Raw genomic sequence first — 21,326 nt, 5'->3', positions numbered from 1 at the left:
TTATTTAGCATTTTTGTGAGTCCATAAAGGACAAATTCATGAAAAAACATGCTAGCCAAGACTCAGATATTTGTTATTTGTGTATTAAATATGTTATGCCTTATAGTAAATACAATTAGCATTAGCACAGTACATGTATAAAGAAAAATAAAACATTTAATTTTGACATACCTCACAAGGAATGTACCTTCTTTAAAATGGATTTGCTTGTTCTATTCATAATGGCTATGAAAACTTAAAGAATAGGAATGAATGTATTTTTAACATAAGATAACTTCTAAAATAATATCTGAGAACAGATTAGGTCTTTTTTAGGTTTCATCAACATAGGTTTCTATTGCAATAATTTAAGTTGTTAATAATTAAACTGTATTTTAAGGTCAGTGCCAACCTTCACCTGCCAGCCCTCAACACTGCTCTTAAACTATATATTCATTTACAGTATTATATTAATAATGTTAATTATAAATGCATGATATAGGAGCAGTGTTGAGTGATGGCTATATATTTTTGATTTTCTCCTGTTGAGGGGAATTTGAAATTAAACCACTGAGAAAGAGTTGGCTCCAAACAATATTAACAACAGTTTCAGATATACACATACATTATGATAATAATAATCAAATAATCAAAACAAAAAACATGGTGATTCTGCTTTTTATTTGGGGGGGGGGGGGGTAGTGGTTGGGTATTACATTCTTGGGGCAGAAATAATTCATTGGCTCCATGTTAATGTTGGTTCCATATTTTAAAAGTAGAAAAAATTAATTCAATAATCCACTGGGTGTGTTTGTGTCTGTTTGCCTTGTTCTTGCTTGTGTTTTATAAATTGTATAAAGGCTTAGGTTTTGCTTACCTGCATTCCTCTGTGGTGTGTCATGTGTCCAGGGGATTCCAACAAATCCTTTGTTTGCAAAGGGGAAAACACTGTTTAGTGTTTTCTTATGTTTTTTGAAACCCTGATGATGACCTTGTGAGGGTGCAACGCGTAGTCCAGCACGTTCTCATTTTTTTGCCATGTTTCAATAAAGGCTTTTAACATCACCATTAAGAGTGCTTTGGACTCCCACTTATTTGCCATTTTTACCTTTTGACTGGCAAACTTAACCCTTTTTTGACACATTGGTATTTCCTTCTCTTTCCAACAAGCAACTTTTTGGCTACTATCTTTGTCCATGCAGCACTCTTCTCTAACTTTTTAACCCTTTAATCTTTCCGCTGTAATGGTTTTTAAACTGTAAAGGTTAAATGAAGTCATACCTTTAAGCTTAAGATACAGTACAATAATACTCAATGAATTGAGGCATGCTTGTTCTCAAAAATAAAAAAATAAAAAAATGGTTCCACATCATTGCACAGTAGATTACATGCATATGATTAAATATGGGAATACATCGTAGAGCCTGTTAAGAATTAATTAATTAATGAATAAACCCACACCAAAAGCCAGCGAACCAAACGCCCGCGAGGCCTTCACGCGCACAATCTTGATTTCAGTACTGTGATCTTGATCATCGTCATATAAGAAAAGACCCCTGTGCGTCCATCTCCATACGTGCCTGAATAAAAAAAAGTCGAGTTCTTCAATCTGTATCAAATTTCGATGGCTTACTTTTATCATTATTCGTTAAATTGATATTTTAAGTATTTGAATGTAGTTCTACTGCGTGAACTTAATGTTAACTGCTTTCTCAAAGAAGAATAAATGGTTGTAACGTTGCATGTGTCTTCCTTCAGCGAGTTCCTTTATCCGGCTTTATATAGACTACTAAATGGAGGCAAAGATGTCGGGGAAGAGTTTTCGCGTGAGCGACGGAGATTGGATTTGTCCAGATAAAAAGTAGGCAAAATAGTTAACATATATTTAGATTGTCAGTTATGTGGAAGGCCTGAAACTCAAAGTTTCTGTTGGTATATAAAGATTAGTTAAGTAACTCAGAAGTAAAAAGCTTTCACTGAGATTAGCTCTCAAGTTAGCAGGCTAGCTCCGTGACTCAGGACAAGGCCCACTTGCAAGACCGATATGGTAGCTTAGCTCGCTTGTTAGCCAATTTGCTCTATCTAGCGAAAATGGCACAGATAATTTTTTATGTGCTTCGCATTTTCCTGTGGTCTTTTGTATTCCGTTTTCGTAACACGTAGCTGGTCAATTAGCCAGCGTGTTGTATGTATGTATGTATGTAGCTGGTCACGTAGTTTGCTAGCACTACACTAGTCTAACGTTACTGGTGGTAGTTTGCTAACAACGTAACTTGCACTTAGTTGCATGCTCGATATGACACGATTACACTTGATAAGTGGCTAACGTTAGTTTGCTTCTTTTTTTGCGCTAACTTCCGTTATAACGAATGTATCCCGGCCCTTCGTATTTCGTTAAGTAAATGCCTAGTTATTCTCTGGATGACGAGCTAACAGCCCGCCAATATAGGTAGCTAGTTAACATTAAGAATCTAATTTGACTGTTAACCGTGTACTTTTTATTGGTTTCTCGTTGATAGATGTGGAAATGTTAATTTTGCTAGACGGACAAACTGCAACAGATGCGGCAGAGGTACGTCTTGTGTGGACTCCTGTGTGTTCGTATTTGAAATTAAGATGTCGAGCTAGGCTAAATTATCTGGCTACCTTTTTAAGTCAGAAGTTAGATATTCATATCTTAATAGTTGGCTTGCTATTAATTTTTGAATGCGTGACTTTTGTAACTCTTCGCCACAGAAAAAACAACCGAAGCAAAGATGATGAAAGCAGGAGGAACGGAGATCGGGAAAACCCTTGCAGACAAAAGTCGAGGCCTCTTCAGTGCACATGATTGGCAGTGTAAAACGTGAGTGTTCTGTTTCCACCCATAAGAAATATGCAAATGACTTGCCTTGTAAAACGTGAATGTGCAGTTGTCCTCCTATTTAAAAAAGCCTCTTTTTTTGATGAGTTGATAAATTTTGAGGGGCCAACCTTGAGTGCATTATTAGACCTAAACACAGTTATGCTTTGTTGTTTAAACATTGGATTTTGCATGATCTAGCCACCGCCAGGGTGATATTTTCTGAAGTGATTAAATGGAAGTGACCCCCTCTAGTCTAGTTGTTCTGCATGCCAAGATATTTTGCTAAACTGAAAATATTTTAGCTTGTACTTTTTAAGGACATGACCGGACTTTTTTTTTCTGTTCAAGGAACCTTCCATTTGTTTCTTGTGACCCATAAAGTAAAAACTGAATATAATTACCCTTTAACCAAGAATATCTACAGCATTCCCTCCATAATCCTTTTGATGAATCCACGATCAGCCATTTTACCAATTAAAAATGAGTTTCTACACAAGATCGCAAATAATTAATCATGCATATAAGTTAATTTTCACAGAGTTTGTGTAAATTCTGGATACGTTTACTGTTATAACAACTTCTATCGACAAGAGGACTCATAGAATCTTTTTTGAAGTTCAACTGTTTGTTTTCATCTTCTGTTAGGTGTGGGAATGTGAATTGGGCTCGAAGATCAGAGTGTAATATGTGCAACACTCCTAAGTATGCCAAACTTGAAGAAAGAACAGGTATGTCTAATAAAATTTCAGAATTGTAAATTGCCAACTTATTTTCTGATGCATGATGATAGTAATGGTTTCTTTCAATGTTGTGTCTATATTTTTGATGTAATTCTGTAGGGTATGGAGGAGGATTTAATGAGCGGGAAAATGTGGAGTACATTGAACGTGAAGAATCTGATGGAGAATATGATGAGGTGAATATTCATTGGTGTGTTATTGGTAGCATAGCAAGGAGGCTTGGTACTAAGGAGTAAAATGGTTAAGATAAAATGCAATGCACATATGGTTTTCCATGCATAAAGTGTTTTGCTTATGGTATAGTTTTTCAAATTTAGTCAAATTATTTGATTTCTAATTTGTTTTAATTGGCAGAAAGACACCATGCAGCATTTCATTTCTTGTAATTGTTCCTGCAACTTATGTATGTTTTTAAACTTGATAGTTTGGCCGTAAAAAGAAAAAGTATCGTGGAAAAAATGTTGGAAGCAAATCTGTCCCGAAAGACGATGAAAAGAAAGTGGTGGAACCAACGAAAGATGATGACGATGACGACGACGAGGACGATGATGAGGAGGAGGGTGGAGATCTTTCAAAGTACAAATTGGATGTAAGAAAACTATTTGGTCAGGCTTGAATGTAAATGTAATATGAAAATGTCTATCATGATGGCAGCAAGATGCAGATTAAAATTGCTTTTACATATTTTTTTTGTTTTTTACGTTTGTCCAGGATGATGATGAGGAAGATGACGATGAGGAGGCAGACTTGTCAAAGTACAATCTTGATGCCAGTGATGAAGAGGGCAAGTCTCCTGTGAAAAAGGGCAGCCCCTCTGGCTCGTCGCGCTCATCCTCCCGCTCCTCTGGCTCCAGCTCACGGTCCAGGTCCAGGTAAACGGGTACAGGTCAAGGGTAACTCCGGGAAAAATGTCAGTATCAGTTCAATTTTTCTTCAAATTTATCCTCACAAATAATGTTCTTTTTTCCCCCCCACACGTGGTATCCCTGTCGTTCTGTAATTAGAATACCTGTATTGTGTCTTCTTTTTTCACCTCCTTGCACAAACTGTGGCCTTGTTCGGTTTTTCATGGCAGTAAGTTAACAATCCTATTAAGATGTACAAAAGTACATCTGACATTTTAGGATTTCAACAGTGGATGGATAAATTAAACCGTAATCAACATGCTACTGCTTCTGTACGAATACCCTGGATGCTTCCACACGGGGTTCTTTGGTCACCAGCTATTTGGTTAATTAATTTGGGTCTGTGTTGACATTAAATGCGTTGACTGACGGCCCCCATTCAGGATGGTGTCTGCTCTGTTTCAAGCTATAATGTGGTTCCCCATCAGTCTTCCGGTGTGAGAGCAGTTATCATATCACTGAAAGTGTTCCCTGGAAAAAAGGAATTTATGCATCGTAATTCATGATCTTAGTCCTGTCTTGCTCAGTGTTCATTTCCTATTTGAGATTTATGTATTTTTTTATCTGTGTGACTTGAAAAATATGCTCCAGGTGATGTTTTCTGGAAAATTACCTACTCTCTTATAAAAGTTTGAACTTAGGCTTTCAATATGCATGAACACTAGGTATGGAATAATCATTTAAAAAATCTTTAGCCTGGAAAATATGAACGTAGTTATGAAGGGTTGTTCTTGACCCCAGACATGTTAGATAATTTTGTAGTCCTAACCTAATAAGGTTGTGAAATTTTATATGATAAATCAATATTTGCTGTCGAAGCATTTAGTGTGCAGCTGTGTTTGAGTCAAAGTTTGTCTCACTAGATAGATAGATATAGATAGATATTTGAAGTTCCCATTTAACATCATGAAAAGTGCAAAACACTTATTACTATAAACTTTCTGTTTGCTGATGAAGATTAAATTTAATATCGCGTTTACTATGTCATTTTTGGTTTGTTAACCCCCCCCCCCCCCCCACAGTAGCAGAACATTTAAAATTTTATTTTATTGTACTTTTTCTGTTTTGTGTGTTTGTTTGTTCCTTTTCACTTTTCCTGTTTATTTATTTTACTTATCTGTCTCTTCTGAAAATATTGGAAAAATGTCATTGTGTTTCTTTCAGGTCCCGATCCAGGAGTTCATCCAGCTCCAGGTCCAGGACTCCCTCGAGCTCGCAGGACCGAGCCCGTTCTCGCAGGTCCAACTCCAGGTGAATGATGTGACATGCACTGCTCCAGAGAGAGTGCATGTGACATGGCAGTGGCTGTGGACAAACCCTTTGCTTTTTTTCTGTCCTTGAGGATTAGGAACATTCACAATTATGATCTGAGGGGGAAGAAAAAAATATATATATCTTCAGTACCAATTTGGTATTCCTGCCTTCAAAAAAAAATTGAATGTTTTATGTTGTACAAATTTATTAAACCTCCATTAAGTCAACAGTTATTCCTTTTAATAAGTAAAGTTTTTAGGATTTTCCTTAAAATGCCCATTTGTCATCTTGTCTTCAGGAGTTGTACCATCATTATGTGCTTTTACTCGGTAGCTGTTGGAATACCACATCAGTAGACCTGCTCTTGAACACAAACCCCCTTTGTTTTTCAGAAACTCACTGTTGAGTGATAAGACAAGCAGTGGGTAGAGTGTTTGCGTGGTATTTAGCTAATTTTGAATACATATGGTTTATCCCCTCCTCCACCTGCCAAAAGATCCAGCTCAAGGTCTGGAAAGGGCTCGTCTTCCCCGCGGAAAAGGTCTCGTTCCAGCTCCCCGTCCTCCTCCCCAGAAAGAGGCCAGAAACGGAGTCGCTCCAGATCCTCATCTGGAGAGAGGAAAAAAAGGCGCTCTCGCTCGCGATCGTCCGAAAGGTTTGGGTTTCCGTGGAATAGCGACATGCCGTTTGTGCTTTATGCGTTGCATTGTCTTCTCCCAGATCAGCAGTGGAACATTGGGATATCTAACACGTCTTTGTCAAATGTAATGGTGTTTTGTCAAATAAAGAAGCATGCTTTCTTTCTTTTTTTTGGTTTGTTTGTTTGTTTTTTTTCCCCCCTCAAAAAAAATTCCTAAGCAAGAGTACATGGGGGGTAGAGGTTGCAGCATTTGTCTGTTCTCCACTCACAGGTTTCTCTGGTTTCTGTTTTTTCTTCTTTCAGGCGGGGTGGCCTTTCCTCAGGATCCTCTCACTCGGGCTCCCAATCATCGAGTTCCAAAAAGAAATAGGTTCAAATACTCAGCCCTTCCAAAAAAAAAAAAATGAAAAAAAAAAAAAACATTTTAAAAGGAATACCAAGTAGGTCTGAGCTAAAATGCATGTTGTGTTTTAAAAAAAATACAGACAAGTTGTTGATGCTGTTAAAAAATGCCTAAGAATGGCAATACATGCTAGACATTATTTACATTGACAACCGTGACATGTTGATCCTCATTCTTGGAAAAAGCTGCTTGTCCTGGTTACCATTAAACAAAAAAAAAGCTAGCCCTCCTCCTCAACCAATCATGGATCTCAAACATCTGCTGTTGCATATTATATTTCTTGCGCGTTTTAGAAATGAAATGCATAGTAAATTTTAAATGTGGATCCCGGGGCCCAAAAAACACCTAAGATAACCAAAGTTTAATTGATGTGCCAGCATCTGAGAGCAGAATCTGCTTCTGACATGTAGTTCAGAGAATGAACTTCAGATATTTAGTCTATACATACAGGATATTTCTAGTTAGTGGTCTTTAAAAACCATGAGTAATGCAAAGTGGTGTGTGACAACCGGTTGTAAAATTGGGTGAACTGGATTAGTGTGTTACCAGTGCAGTTCTGTAAAACCGCTGTACTGTATGTGAACATCTTCATGGGGTCTGATGAGTAACTCGGTACTCGTGTTTGAATTTTTAAGGTAAGTATTGTTTTTGTTCTTTTTTTGTTTTGTTTTTTGTTTTATTTTTCACTCGGATATTGCCTCTTCGCAAACACACAAAGTTCCTTTGTTGCAGTGATCATCAGACTGCATTAGAGTGCATAGTCTGAAGTCACTTGTGTGCAGCCTCTGAATATTTCTTCATTTTGTTTTTGGAAGCACTCTGCTTAATGAGAATAATTACACATTCTCATCAGAATGTGACCTGTATTGAGGTCATCTTTTGAATAGGTCATATCTCTGAGGACAAAAATATTGTTGCTCCATTCCCGTTCCATTTTTTTATGGCAAAATTGCTGTAGGCAGGGTAAGGTAGTTGCATAACATATCTAATCCTTTTTTTCCATAATGACAGCAGTGATAGAATGTGATTAACGTGGTTTCAGTTGATTTGAACTAATTTGTATCGTAAACAACATGTAAATAAAATTGTCAACAACCTGGTCTTTAGTGTGTTTTGTCATTTATTGTATTGAGCCAATGGATCAGCAATTGGTTAAATGAATTTATTTAATACAGTATCAGATTTAGAAAGTGCAGACAGTTTCAGTTTTACCATCAGACTTATACATGCTAAAATTGCCCATTTTTTATTTTCCTTGTCTCCCGTAGATTCCAGTGGTACCCGTAAGTGTGTCAGTGTTCCCTAGAACTGATACATTGTATACTATTACCAATACCCCTTTGTCATTTGTACTGTATTTCACTCAATACCTGTCTTTTATGTGATGAGTATATATAAAAATCCAGAATTTGGCTTATGATTTTCTGTGAACAAGTGTTCAAAGTTGACATGGCGCAATATATTAGTGTTTACAGATTGTGTTCTGAGATTGCACTGTCCTTTAATCATACAAGCCTTAAATAAGGAGGTTACCCCTTGAGGGCACTAAGTGCAGTGTCGGCTCGGGTGTTTGTGGGTTTTGTACTTTGTTAGAAACATTGGTATATGCTTTCTACAAACAATATGGATAGGATTTGTGAGAACTACTGCAATGCGGCTTGCTGTTTTGTGTGCTGACTCTTATATTACTGGTCTCTAGACCATCGTGCTTTACAGTAAATGCAACTTTTGGCCAAAAGCATGGTTTCCCAGTGTAAATATTTTATTAATAAATGTGGAAGCTTCATGTAATGTAAAATACTAATCTAATATTCTGACAAAGAATGTTAGACTAGTGTGTTCTCTATGTTCTTTACACAATTTTTAAAAGACATCTCTATTCAGATGACTGTATAAACAAGACAACCCTTTCAGGTGTTTCTGCAGATAAAGCTGAAAGATCTGGCATGATTTAAATAATTGTCCTATATTCCATGTCTCAAAAATAAGGTGTAATATGACGGCAATATAATGTAGAAGGTGCTGAAGATGGTGATCTGTGTCATTAGATCCGGGCAAGGCACACCATGCCTGTATATCCAATTGTATTGCCAATCCAATTGGGAAGGCACACCATTCGATGTATATCCAATTGTTGTACCCGTGTTTAAACAGGAGGTGGCACTTTCGCCTTTAGAAGCAAAAACGAGTTGCGGTCAATGGGACGCACATTAGTCTGGACTGGGCGGACTCTGCTATACGAAGTAGTTTTATGGCCTTATTGTATTGCTTGCGTTTACTGATAAATAAATTCGTACATGTAGGCTACAAAATAAGGTGGATGAGGACATGCAACTATAATTTAACAGTTACTGCTCAACCAGAAAGCAGATTAGGCTACGATTTGAAATGCAAGAACATATACTTTCGTGTATCATGTCTGGAATAAAGTCGCTTAATTATTGGGAAATTGCATTAGTGTCTGAAAACAAGATTCGTATTGCCAAAAGTAATTTTGATGCGTTTACGTTACAATAGATTTACTTCTGACTGTCAAGTTTTTTTATTGTTCTGATGTTTTAGAGGCAGTGATTGTATGTTTTTGCGTCTACTAAATGAATGTTGCTTGTCAGGTTACTGGCTCTACGATTGGTCCCTGTTCGTTCGCATAACTTGTATGCTTGCTTTGTGGTTTTCGAGGGTGGAGAGTTTGCCCCGCCTCTCTGTGGTTTTAAGGCTCCATCTCAAATGGTCACTGCTCTTGAGCAGCAAGTTTGCGTGGAAGGAGATGGCGTGAATGAGTGTCTCACCATGCGCGCATATGCAAGATGATCTTTGATAACTGCGATTCCCCCGAAACTTGGAACAAATCTTCTCAAACGATGTGGGAATCGAATATTTCAAAGTCTGCACCAGAAAACGACTCCGCCAAAAGCGGCAACTGCGGATCGGTCTCGGTTGCCTTCCCAATTACAATGATGGTAACTGGAATGGTTGGAAATTCACTGGCGTTAATACTGGTGTATATTTCCTATAAGAAAAAGGAAAATAAAAGAAAGAAATCGTTTCTTCTCTGCATAGGATCGTTGGCGTTGACGGATCTTTTCGGACAACTTCTCACAAGCCCGATTGTGATATCCGTGTATAGAGCAGATTTGGAGTGGGAGCGCATCGATTCCACTGGAAGGCTGTGCGCTTTTTTTGGGGTGTGCATGACAATGTTTGGTCTGTGTTCACTTTTCTTGGCCAGTGCAATGGCGATTGAAAGGTCTTTAGCCATAACAAATCCACACTGGTACTCTAACCACATGAAAACAAGTTTCACAAAGCTGGCGTTGGCTTCAATCTGGTGTATTGTGCTGCTTTTTTCACTGTTGCCCGTTGCAGGAGTCGGACAATACACCTTACAGTGGCCCGGCACCTGGTGTTTTATTAGCACTGGGGACAGGAACATACGAGGAAATATGCTCTTTTCAACCACATTTGCTGCTCTGGGGATATTTTCACTACTTGTGACTTTCTCCTGCAACGTTGTGACGATCAGGGCGCTAGTAATCCGTTGCCGAACTAAGCCAGGGTCGTCGCAGTCGTCCAAGCAATGGGAGAGGCTAACCACAGAGACTGTCATTCAGCTGATGGGAATCATGTGCGTGTTGTTCACCTGCTGGTCCCCTTTACTGGTATGTATTCAAACTCGTTTGACAAGGCATGTGTGTCAAATGCAAACTACAGCCACGGGTTTACAAACTGCATTTCAAAATATTACTTATATAATTTCTCATAATTACCATGTTTTCTAATTAGATGTGAGGCTGGTTAGGTGTCACCTGTGATGGGGTGTATGCTGTTTTAGTTGTGTATAGTTTAAGCTGTTTATCTTTAAATGTGTGGCGTGTTTATTTTAACATGGAGACAGACATACAGTATCACTTTGTTTTTCCTCAGACAACGAGCGACACCAAATATACCCCTTTCCGTAGGCTATTAGGTTAATGAGTTCAAGCATCCGAAGTTCCAATTAAATCGATCTCATATCTGTTATTGTGTCCCCTTGTAAATTGTCTGTACGCGTGATGACACATTTTTGAATATTGACGAATGTATTTCATACTGAGCAGTCGCAGGCATACCGCCATGTATCCTGCTCCTGCTAAATGACTGAAGCTGAACAAGTGTGGACTTGGTTAGTACAAGTATATGAGACCTGGGTGAACTACATTGCGTAAGTGGTGCTGGTGGGCCAGTAGACGGCAATCTTTCCTCTGGTCAAATTTTTTTTTTAAACCTCAATGCCCCAGTGCAGTGATGGGGACACTGTGATGCAGGAGATGCTGTTCTTCAGTTGAGATGTTGAAACTGAGGTCCTGACTTACTATGGTCCTTAAAGGTCCCATGATACTCATTGCAAAGAGCAGGGGGTTCTCTGATATCCTGGTAAAATTCACCAACCTGGCTCGCTATCTGCCACCTAATCACCCCTTAGTTTAATTGGCTAAACGTTGTTATCTTCCCTCTCCCAACTGATGAGAGGTTTGGTGAGCATTCTGGCGCATACTGTCTGCCTTGTATTACTCAGGTGGGTGGTATATTATTGGTAGTGGTTGATTAAAGTGCACAAAGACAATGAACAAGTTAGAGATTCGCCTGAGCCTAGCTGGGATTTGAACCCTGACCTCTCACTTGTCCATAGATTTCATAGACAAAAACATTTCCTGTCAGCTATATGATGAAATCGCCCCTAGTCAAGGGCAACGTTGTTATTTACGTTATAAATTTAACGTTTAAGAAAGTGAAGTTTTGGAGCTATAACTTTTGAACTTTTTGGCATATTGTCAAAATTCAGATTCCCTGGCTCACCAGCAAACTAATTTGTCCCATAAAGTCCACCATATTGGATTTTTTGCAAATTTGCATTTTTTGAAAAAAATAAAAAACTTAAAATGCTCCTCCTCTTACAAAAATGGACTGATTTACAACTAAATTGATTTATAGCTTCTTTAGACCAAGCTCCATCAAAATACCAATCAGAATTTTGATAAGTTAAAATAATGGGTGAATAAGGAGCCAATGAATGTTCATGTGGGTGTGGCTTTTCACAAAAATGCTTACAACTTTTGAACACAAAATTGAAACTGGGAAGATACTTTCAGCATGTCACACCCAGGATGCTTGCAAAATGTAATTCAGTTTGGTCAATGGGTGGCGCTATTGCAGGGGAAATTTTTAAAATTGTCATGAACCAAATGACTAAATCCCATGAAAACCTGTAGGCGGTGTCTTGGTTAAAGGTCCAGAAAGACCAGACGTGACTCTTCAAAAAACATGGCCGCCATTAACCAATTCGATTTTAGCATGGTTTAGACAGACTTTCTGTGATCTAATCATCTTGAATAGGCCAATATCAATATCATGTCAAGCATTGCTTAAAATAACAGACAAAAGTTATATTAAATTTGAATAACCTAAGATTATTATCGCTATCAAGGGGAATTTTTTGACGATTCAACATCAAAGATTGTTTTATCACACAGCTCTATGGGTGAGACCTGTGAAACTTGGCACAGTGGTGCAGCTGTAGTGGGTGTAGCTCGGCTCGTTTGCTGGTGAAGCACGGTGAGGTGTGATAATGTAAAGGCCTTGTAGCAAATTCCTGTGACGTCACTCTGACGATGCAACCCTCAAATAGAAAAGTAATGACTGCTCCTTTAGGTGACTGGTAACGTGTTTGCCTGTCTCATGGGTGAGTGGGGAGGCCTGGTCTCAAATCCCACCTCAGACTCAGGCAAAATTTCTCACTCGTTACCCTGGTGCCTATTGACCCGGATCAGAATCTAAAAAGAATAAGTCGTTGCTGCGGTGGTTTAAATGGAGGGGGAGTCAAAGGGGGTTGAGTGCAGTGGGTGTTGCTCAGGCTAGTTCGCTAGTGAAGCACAGTGGGGTGCAGGAAAGCGAAGGCCATGTAGCAAATAGCCGTGACAGCATTCTCTGGCGACAAAACTCTCAAATTCAAAAATAATGATATTGCCTTTGGCTACGAGGTGATTTCGCCTTCTTCGCCTTCAGCTGACTGGTAAATGCATTTGTCTATGGAATCTTTGGGTGAGTGAGAGGCCCGGGTTGAAATCCCACCTCAGACGCAGGCAAACTGTCCTTGTTACACAGGGAGGTACCTACGGCCACTTAGTGATCTTGATACGCTGATAGGCTGCTTGTTAAGTGGCATTATATTGGATGTGTGCTTGGACCCCATGTATTGCTATTTGCAGCTGTTGTTGTTCTTGTTCTTGTTCTTGTTGTTGTATGAGTAATATGGATACATAAAGACATACACATGCTTTCTCTTTGAAATGTTCTGCTTGCTGTTTTTCCCCAATTCCCTGAGCTGGGGTGGGGTGGTGGTTTGGCAGGCAGGCACTGAAGTCCTGTGAGTGCTGATATAAGTGCAAAATTTGTCTAACACTTATAGGCACTTGCATGTTTACATTTTTAATTGAGAAGAGCGAGTGACTTGCTAGAGCATCCATTTCATGTTTCTTCATGCTCGCTGAATCACACATTTGTTTGCCACTAGTAATTAAACACTAGCCGAGAATAGGGTTGCACATGCACATAATGCTCTTATGAATCCCTTAACTACAAAGAAGTAGTATTTTTATTTTTAAATGCCTTTCTGTAGCCACAGATCTACAAAGTGTACACATTTCATGGAAAGCTTGATATTGTTTTTTCCTGGTCTGTATAAAGATGTTTCAGTGTTTTGAAATAATGCCTCCAATAAAAAATGACTGAATATACGCAGCTGTTTATTTTGGGGTACTTAACCTCTACACAGAATTCCACTAGACAGTTCTTCATAGGTATTTATCAAGTAGCTATAACACAATGTGCCCTTTACATGGATAATTTTTTTTCCATTATTAGTCCATGAAAATACATTTGTGCTGCTTTTAGGGTTAATGTCTATGGTATATAATTATGGTATGATTTTCCTTCTTTTTTTAGATAATGATGCTGAAGATGATATCTACGCAGACGTCCTCGCATCACTGCAAGCCAGCAGCAGTCACGTTCTCGCCTAGCCGAGATGTCCAGGTCGACTGCAACTTCTTTCTCACTGCCATTCGCCTGGCGTCCTTGAACCAGATCCTCGACCCTTGGGTCTATTTGCTTCTGAGAGAGATCCTGTTGAGGAAATTTTGCCAGGTGGCGAACGCAGTCTCAAACTGCTCCCTAGATGGACAGAAGGAGATGCATACGCTCAACAAGCAAACCACTCATGCCAATGCCCAGCCAAAACAGTGAGCTGTGGCAAGTACATGGATTAATCTGACCAGCCTTTATTATTTATTTATTTTATTTTTTTGTGTGAGGGTCAAGTTTAATCTTCCACAAAGCCTTTTGTCCTAGTGACTAAATAGGAACCATTCATTCACTCAAAGTTCATTCATTACTCACTTCTGTTGTAACTGTTAAAGAAGGCTCAAGAGGGAAAGAACTATATGTACTTGGATTTTTTATTAAACATTTTGTCAGGATTGCTGTCACAAGTGGCTTTATTGCAGATTGAAGAGGACCCTTTTACTCTTTTGGAAGTACAACAATCAAGGGGTAATCCCCTTCATTATGCACTCAGTTACTTTCAGTTCAGTTGAGCCAGTCCAGATTTGGGCACCAAACCAGCAGGTGATCTGCTGATCAGTCACTCCTGAGAGTTAATTGTCACAATGAATGTATTTTAATGCATTACAGACTATGAATCATAAAATCTAAGTATTGGGCTACCAAAGAGTTTTCTTTCCCTGATTATAGTGAAATATGAAATTGGACTTGGTGTCCTTACCAAGTCATTGTTACAAGGTGCTTCACAGTGCTATAGGCATAGTATTAGAGGCAAATCCTTAATTAACAGTGTAAGTATAAAACTGTGAAAAAACAAAATGATCAGTCTGTGCTGCAGAGAACTGTGGAAGTCCAAGGTTCAAGTTTATGTGCCGTCACCTTCAAGTTCTCTTTTAATTGTTATTTATTTAGCATGATTTCTTATGCAGAGCAACATGCTGTGATACAGTATGTAACCATAAATTATCTCAGCACTGAAAAATAAATCTTTGGCAAATTAATTAAATCCTGCCTAGAACAGAAACAAGCTGAAATATTTAAAGCTGCAGTAACGAACTTTTTTTGAAAGATATTGGAGAACAATATCTTAATTGGTAGCAATCATGGAAAAAGCAACTGAGAGAAAAATCCAGCACCATACACTGTGTTTATACTCTAAAGTTCTGCATTGTAAAACCAGGGATTCAGCCTGAGTTCTTGTTTTCAAAACAAAGTGGTTCACAATGGGAAGAGACCAACATTGAAACTGACCTTGCACATATTTGTACACATAGCTAGATGTAAATGTTGTGAGTTTTTAACCAGTGGTGGACAAACGACCCACTCCTGCAATGGCAGCCTTATCCAATGCCAAAAAGAAGGAAAGAGTTGGATAGAGCTTGCTTTAAAACTAGAATAAACATAGAAGCAGAATTCAGTAGGTGTCGGGAACTTTGGAAATGGGTGGGGTTGAAGACACGGAGCTCGCATTTTTTCTACTCGAAGGGTAGGTCTTAATTTCAAGATACCAGGATTTTTTCAGCCAATTGTACCTTCAATGAATTTAGCCACCGAAGTAGATTGGTAGCTGTTGTTGATAATGTTGCTTCATTCTGCGATTAGTTCTTGCAAGAAGAAAATGTTTGCTAACATTATCTGCGTGAAAGGTGAATTTAGGTAGTTTACCTACCTAGGTAGGTAGGCAAGGTTAGCTTATCGGATAGATCACATTAAGTAGAACCAGCTAGAATCCTGCCTGCCAAGAATGATTCATAGCTAGAAAAATTGATGCATGTTTGTAATGATGTGTCTGGAGAAAGAGACGGGGCAGGTGGTGCTACTCTGTCTCTTTCTTTGTAGATAGCGCTAACGGGTCTTATGATTTTCCCAACATTGCAACTGTTGAAAACGTTTGTTACTGCTGCTTTAAAATATACTTGTTATAAGAACGTACAGAAAAGAAGTCACTTGCATTTGTTTCATCTTGCTTCTATATATGATTGAACTTCTTTGTGTTTTTAAGAACTTAAAAGGCACCTTTGTGGTCACCGGAAAGAATATCCGTAGTTTATATCAAAATATAAACTATATTGTGTTGTTACCTTTATGACTTTGTTTATGGTTGGAGATTGGTTTTAGGTTCTCTGGATGAAAGTCATCAAATATTTAGGAAAAAAGTATAAAGTAAGTAAAGTAGTTTAGTTGGAATTCTAAGCCAAACATGCTTACTGTAGAACATATATCCCCCTGTTTTTATGTCTGATGTAAATAGATCTGGCAAGACAAGGTAGTCCTTCCACACTTTTTCCTTGGGGTTTTGCAAGTTTGCTTATCATACATGGCACTACCACTGCAGCCTTGAGTAAGGTACTTCTGAAACACATCAACATCCATCTGTAAAAATGTGGAATGAATGAAAATATGAGCTATGAAAGTCCTCCTAAGTAAGGATAACATCACCTTTCTTTCCTCTGAACAGCCCTAAGTGCCTTTGAAGACAGATGTGATTCATGCTATTTCTTGCATTTGCGGTGCCAGACAGAAAGTACTGTTATGCCATTAAAAGGAATCAATTTTCTGGGTACCCTTAATGGCTTTGAAGGCATCACGAATGCACCAGAATTTTGTCACAAGAGTAATTTCAACACTCAAATGGTTCTGTGACTTTTTACATGTGATAGGTGCCACCTTTTGGTTGCTGGGTTCTCTCAATTGCATTTAAATTCAGAAATGGTCATTAACAGAAAAACAAAAAACTTTAATTTGTGAATGCGATCTGGGCCAGGCCAGAAGAGCATTCACAAATAATTTTTTTTTAATTTTGTTTGAGTTTTTTTGTTTGTTTGTTTTTTGTTTATGACCATTTCTGAATATTCAACAAAATCATGAACTCCTCTGCCTGATATTTTGACATTGGCTGCCAGAAATGTTTTTACTTCACTAAGGAATTTCTTTTGTGAATATGTGTTTCTTCTCCCTGTGTTCCTGTTCATATGCTCGGATGAACACTTGTACTTGCACTGTAGTTAGTGCATGTGCTGCCATGGGAACACTTATCACCAGGTTTCATGTTTACACATGCAAATGAATTTTGCCAACAGCTTCAACATATGCTTGTTTACCTTCTGATCCTCCTCCCTATTAGTCAACACAGCTCACTTTAAGATGTTTGTTCTTACTATCTTATTGATCCCAGAACTGCTATACGAATCTGATCCTTATTTTAATTGATTAAATAATCATACTGCAGGATAAAAAAAAGTGAAATGCAGTATGTATCCTAATATGTAATTGTAAAGAAAATATAACATATTTTCTTTATTAAAGCAAATACATGTTTTGCCCTTACTGTCATAGTTTTCAGTTTGTTCGAACTTGAGTGCCAAAACCCACGGGGGAGGCAATGGTTTTACAGCCTGCTTTAGTTTCCCTGCCATGCTTAATGGGAAAACAGTGAATATTAAAGTCTGTATTGCAGGCTGAATGAAAGAGCATAAGAAGCAATGTTATTAAAGTGGCATTATCCCTCCTGCAGGCTTCACTCATTTAAGAGGCCTTTGATACAGAGAATTTGTGATAATGGTTTGAAGCTAAAATATACCACATCAATGGCAAAAGGATACAAACTGAACTCGGTGTCCATCCCTTGGGTGAGAAAGACCCAAGCTCTATTATAGCTCTATTTACGAAAGTCCAGAAAATGTAGGGTGCTGAGTTAAAACGGCAATCAACTGAAAGATTTGTACTCGCAAGAAGCAACTTGGGATCCTTGGAGTTTTGGGGACAGATATAGTTCCTTTGGATGTAAGGATGTGAAAACAATGTAAAACATTCACAACTATACCAGGCAACCCAAGAGTACTGGGTTGCCAGGTGTAATCGTGAATGTTTTACATAACAAATGTACTGCATTGAATTCTGCTCAGCCCATTCTTGAGAATGGGTTTTGTTGCTGTCCATTAGCCAGTACTGTGTCCTCTCTCTTTTGTTGTTCCCATGGCACACATTCAAGGTTTCTTTTACATGATGACCTCTATTCTCTTATTTTGCATCAAATATTTTTCTCAAGGTGTCTGTCAGGATTTGTGTTATGGCAGTAGCTGGATTATAAAATAGAAAGTCTCATTAGAACTCAGAAATGTCTGCACGGTTCATTAGCAGTACAAAAGGCAATGATGATCAGTACCCAGGGATGAGCACCACCCAAATCAAAAATACTTACACATAATTACACTGAGTCCTGATGGACTCCAGTGTGTACTAAGACTCCACTGTTCAGACACTGCAATAGCAAGACTTGCACTCCTGTTTCTGAGACTTGTCTTCTGTATGGGAGGCAAACATAGACAAGGAACATTAATGGTTATTGCTCAGAAATGTGCTGGGAGAACATTATATAATTTTATGACCCTAATTTAAAATGCCTAGAGGATGCACCAATGTAAAATTGCTCCAGATTGTTATTTCCAGTCATTCATACATTGGTCTGATTTAAAGGTTTTCTAGAGGAAGACGTAATCAGTTCAGAAGCTAACAACGATATCAGGATGCATAATATATTGTATAACTTTCCAATGATACACAGACATTCATTTTAGTGTTTATTGCCAAACTGCTAAATTAATATATATTTTGGAAGAACTGAGGAAAAATGAATGATGAAAAATAATATTTCAAATGAATTGCCAAGGAAAGATCTATTGACTTTCAGCTAATAACACTATGGTGCCTCTTTTTATGTTTTTTCCCTTTTACATTTTTAAGACGGCAAACGTAAGATTAATTAAATGTACAGTATTAACACAGCTTGCAGAACAAGCCTTTGGATCAGCATGCTTCTTGTTAATTTTGTTTTTGTGAAGCTGAGCCGTGGTACAATTGTGTAAGTCGCTCTGGATAAGAGCGTCTGCTAAATGCCTGTAATGTCATGTAAAGTATGATAACAATTAATTAGTTTGCCTGTGTAGTGTAATTCAGTTGCAATATAATTTACCCTCAAGATAAGTTACTGTACATAGGAATTTATATACATAATCTGCCCCCCCCCCCCTTCACCATTTCAGGACACCATAATATTTGGGACATATTAATGTGATGTAAATTAACGTAGTCATTGTTTGTACTTTGTCGCATATCCTTTGCAATGACTGCTTGAATTATCTGACCCATAGACATCACCAGGTTCTGCATATCTTCTCTGGTGATGCTCTGCCAGGCCCACACTGCAACCATCTTCAGTTCCTGCTTGTTTTGGAGACTAGTTGCCTTAAATTTTCTCTTCAGTGTAAGAAGCGCATGTTCAAGTGGATTCAGTTTGGTTTTTGACACTAAAAGCTCTCTTGCAGTAAAGAAGCAGTTTTGCACACCCAACTAATCAGAAACGCCTGCAAAGTCATTTGTCCCAAACGTTATGGTGCCCTGAAATGGGGGGCTATGTAAAAAAAGTTCAGTTACTTCTACACAGTGAAGCCAAAATGTATTAAAATACCCTTTAATAAAGCTGAAAATCTGCACTTTAACCACATATGAATTGTTTGACTCCAAATCTAGAAGTACATAGTATAGAGCCAAATCAAGAAGAAAACAAGCGCGAATCCGCAATATCTGCGACTGCACACGCGTATGCATCCATGTGTGCATGCATCCATGCACACACCCTCACACAAACACGAGACCTTTTCTTTGGCTCATGACCAACCTTTCCACAAAAATGTGTGAAACGCTGTGAATGCGTTCAGGAGTTATGCGCCTTTATGTGATAGGCCACGCCCACTCTTGGTCAATCGGCCTTGAAAGTTACTCAGCTCTATCTTTGGTCATGACCAATGTCCATGCCAAATTTCACGGCGAAAACTGTGGCCACTACGTGGTGGGACACTTTTTGTGGACCGACAGACAGAGCTATAGCTGCGATCGCAGCTAATAAAAATGGCTTTGTTCCAAACAATATGGAGCTCACTGTATATATGCTAATTTAAGTTGTTAAAAAAATGTTTAAATTTAACTGTCAACTTGAAAATCCCTGAAAAGTCTAACCAATGAAGAATGAAGAATTTCCATGACATTCTAAGCTGAATCAATACATGTGTGCATGCAACAAGATATGACTGGTAATAATTGCATGAGATTCCACCAGCATTTCAAGACCTTGATATGACTTTCAAATTGTTTTACCCTGATGTTTTTTCTATGAATGCACATGTGGATGTCACCATATGTCACTTCAAATGTCCTCTTTTTTATATTCAACATACCAAAATTAATTTTCAAAATTAAATGTCTGGACAAAGGTAGGCTTTCGTAAAAACTATTAATACGATATTTGTTTTTGTTGTCTCTTGTCAATGCTTCAGAAAAGTTTTGTGAATTTATGCTTGTGATTTTTTCTGTTTACATGTTCTCTTAACCTTATTGTTAGTAAAAACGTTTTTTAAAAAAGGCCAGTATTTTCTGCGTCATATTCAAGGCTGAGAAAATGTGGTTACTAAATATATCTGTGTTTGTGAGCCTTTTTGAAAAAGGGAGACAAAAAATGTGCTGACGTAAAGAGGAATGTATTTTGTCGTGTCTGTTGTCTTCTGAGCAATGGCCTGCGTCACTGTGCTCAATGATATGCTATGAAGAGATGAGATGGACCTCTCCACTGCTTCAGTACATCTGAGGTTCATAGGAGTAGACACTCATGTTACACCTGAAAGTTCCATTTAATTTGTTTCCTTCACCTCTTAGTACTGTGGATGTTCAACTGACTTTTTTTTATTTGCAGTCCATGCTGGTCGGACTTGTGTGCTGTTTGATCATGGAAATTAAATGGATTAAATAATTCATCAAAGGAATCTTATTCATTTATTCGTTATTTTTTATTTCTGCACTTTAATTTTAAAAAAAAAAACATGTATTTGAATACATATTCCAGGACATTGAGTAATGATTGTGACATCTTTGCCAAGTTTTACATATTTGAAAACAATGTCAAATTTTAAGTTTAATTGGTTAAAATGTGTGGAAGATTGAAGCACTTTTGCATACCTAAGCCCCCAGGTGAACTGTGTTCAATTGACTGAAATCTTTTTTTATTTATTTTAAACCACAAGTAGTCTGATGCCATTGGCCTGTAAGTAAAATAGGCAGTAAAGTTGCAAGAAATATGGCTAAGAAGGAGTTAGGCTTAGATGTCCGGAGCCAAATACACATATTGTGGCAAGGGTATTCCCAGCGCAAAAATGCAAAGAAGCTTAAGATTTCCATATACAGTGTTCAGTACATGCCCAGGAGGGTCCAGCTGATGGGCGGACCAGCTGAATTTTAACAGGAGAATACCAGAAAGAAGAATAATAACATCAGAGGAAGAAGGCAAATATCTTATGATGTCTAGCAAAACAATCATCATAATACTGCGTCACAACTACAGGAAGAACTCAATACAATGCATATACTTTAAGACCAGCAGATCATAGTCGCCGTTTCATTAGTCAGGGATGTG

At 38.1% G+C, this 21,326-nt stretch overlaps 2 protein-coding genes across 3 annotated transcripts; both read left to right on the top strand.

Annotated features, from left to right (window-relative positions):
• Positions 1 to 1,570: 1,570 nt before the first annotated feature.
• zranb2 (zinc finger, RAN-binding domain containing 2) lies at positions 1,571 to 7,866 on the top strand. Of its 2 annotated transcripts, none has more exons than XM_064333386.1 (10): positions 1,571 to 1,840; positions 2,499 to 2,551; positions 2,716 to 2,824; positions 3,470 to 3,552; positions 3,664 to 3,740; positions 3,989 to 4,153; positions 4,276 to 4,436; positions 5,634 to 5,720; positions 6,220 to 6,378; positions 6,667 to 7,866. In XM_064333386.1, the coding sequence occupies exons 1-10, from the start codon at positions 1,773 to 1,775 to the stop codon at positions 6,731 to 6,733; spliced, it is 1,029 nt and encodes a 342-aa protein (XP_064189456.1). In that variant the 5' UTR covers positions 1,571 to 1,772; the 3' UTR covers positions 6,734 to 7,866. The 2 variants fall into 2 exon arrangements, with proteins under 2 accessions (XP_064189456.1, XP_064189457.1); XM_064333387.1 differs by lacking the exon at positions 1,571 to 1,840 and adding an exon at positions 1,944 to 2,026.
• Positions 7,867 to 9,380: 1,514 nt separating this feature from the next.
• Positions 9,381 to 14,280, top strand: ptger3 (prostaglandin E receptor 3 (subtype EP3)). The gene is made up of 2 exons (XM_064333385.1): positions 9,381 to 10,425; positions 13,748 to 14,280. The coding sequence occupies exons 1-2, from the start codon at positions 9,574 to 9,576 to the stop codon at positions 14,045 to 14,047; spliced, it is 1,152 nt and encodes a 383-aa protein (XP_064189455.1). The 5' UTR covers positions 9,381 to 9,573; the 3' UTR covers positions 14,048 to 14,280.
• The last annotated feature ends 7,046 nt before the right edge of the window (positions 14,281 to 21,326 follow it).

This window comes from Anguilla rostrata, chromosome 4 (genome assembly GCF_018555375.3).
Source record: "Anguilla rostrata isolate EN2019 chromosome 4, ASM1855537v3, whole genome shotgun sequence".
NCBI classification, from domain to species: Eukaryota; Metazoa; Chordata; class Actinopteri; order Anguilliformes; family Anguillidae; genus Anguilla; species Anguilla rostrata.
Note: the sequence above shows the minus strand (reverse complement) of the source record. Positions and strands in the feature narration are given on the sequence as shown.

Excerpts from the sequence above, each read along its gene's own strand:
- ptger3 (XM_064333385.1), top strand. The coding sequence starts at position 9,574 with ATGATCTTTGATAACTGCGATTCCCCCGAAACTTGGAACAAATCTTCT. Across the intron at positions 10,426-13,747 it reads CCTGCTGGTCCCCTTTACTG|ATAATGATGCTGAAGATGAT; the intron begins GTATGTATTCAA and ends TTCTTTTTTTAG.
- zranb2 (XM_064333386.1), top strand. The coding sequence starts at position 1,773 with ATGGAGGCAAAGATGTCGGGGAAGAGTTTTCGCGTGAGCGACGGAGAT. Across the intron at positions 2,825-3,469 it reads CATGATTGGCAGTGTAAAAC|GTGTGGGAATGTGAATTGGG; the intron begins GTGAGTGTTCTG and ends ATCTTCTGTTAG. Across the intron at positions 3,553-3,663 it reads CAAACTTGAAGAAAGAACAG|GGTATGGAGGAGGATTTAAT; the intron begins GTATGTCTAATA and ends GTAATTCTGTAG.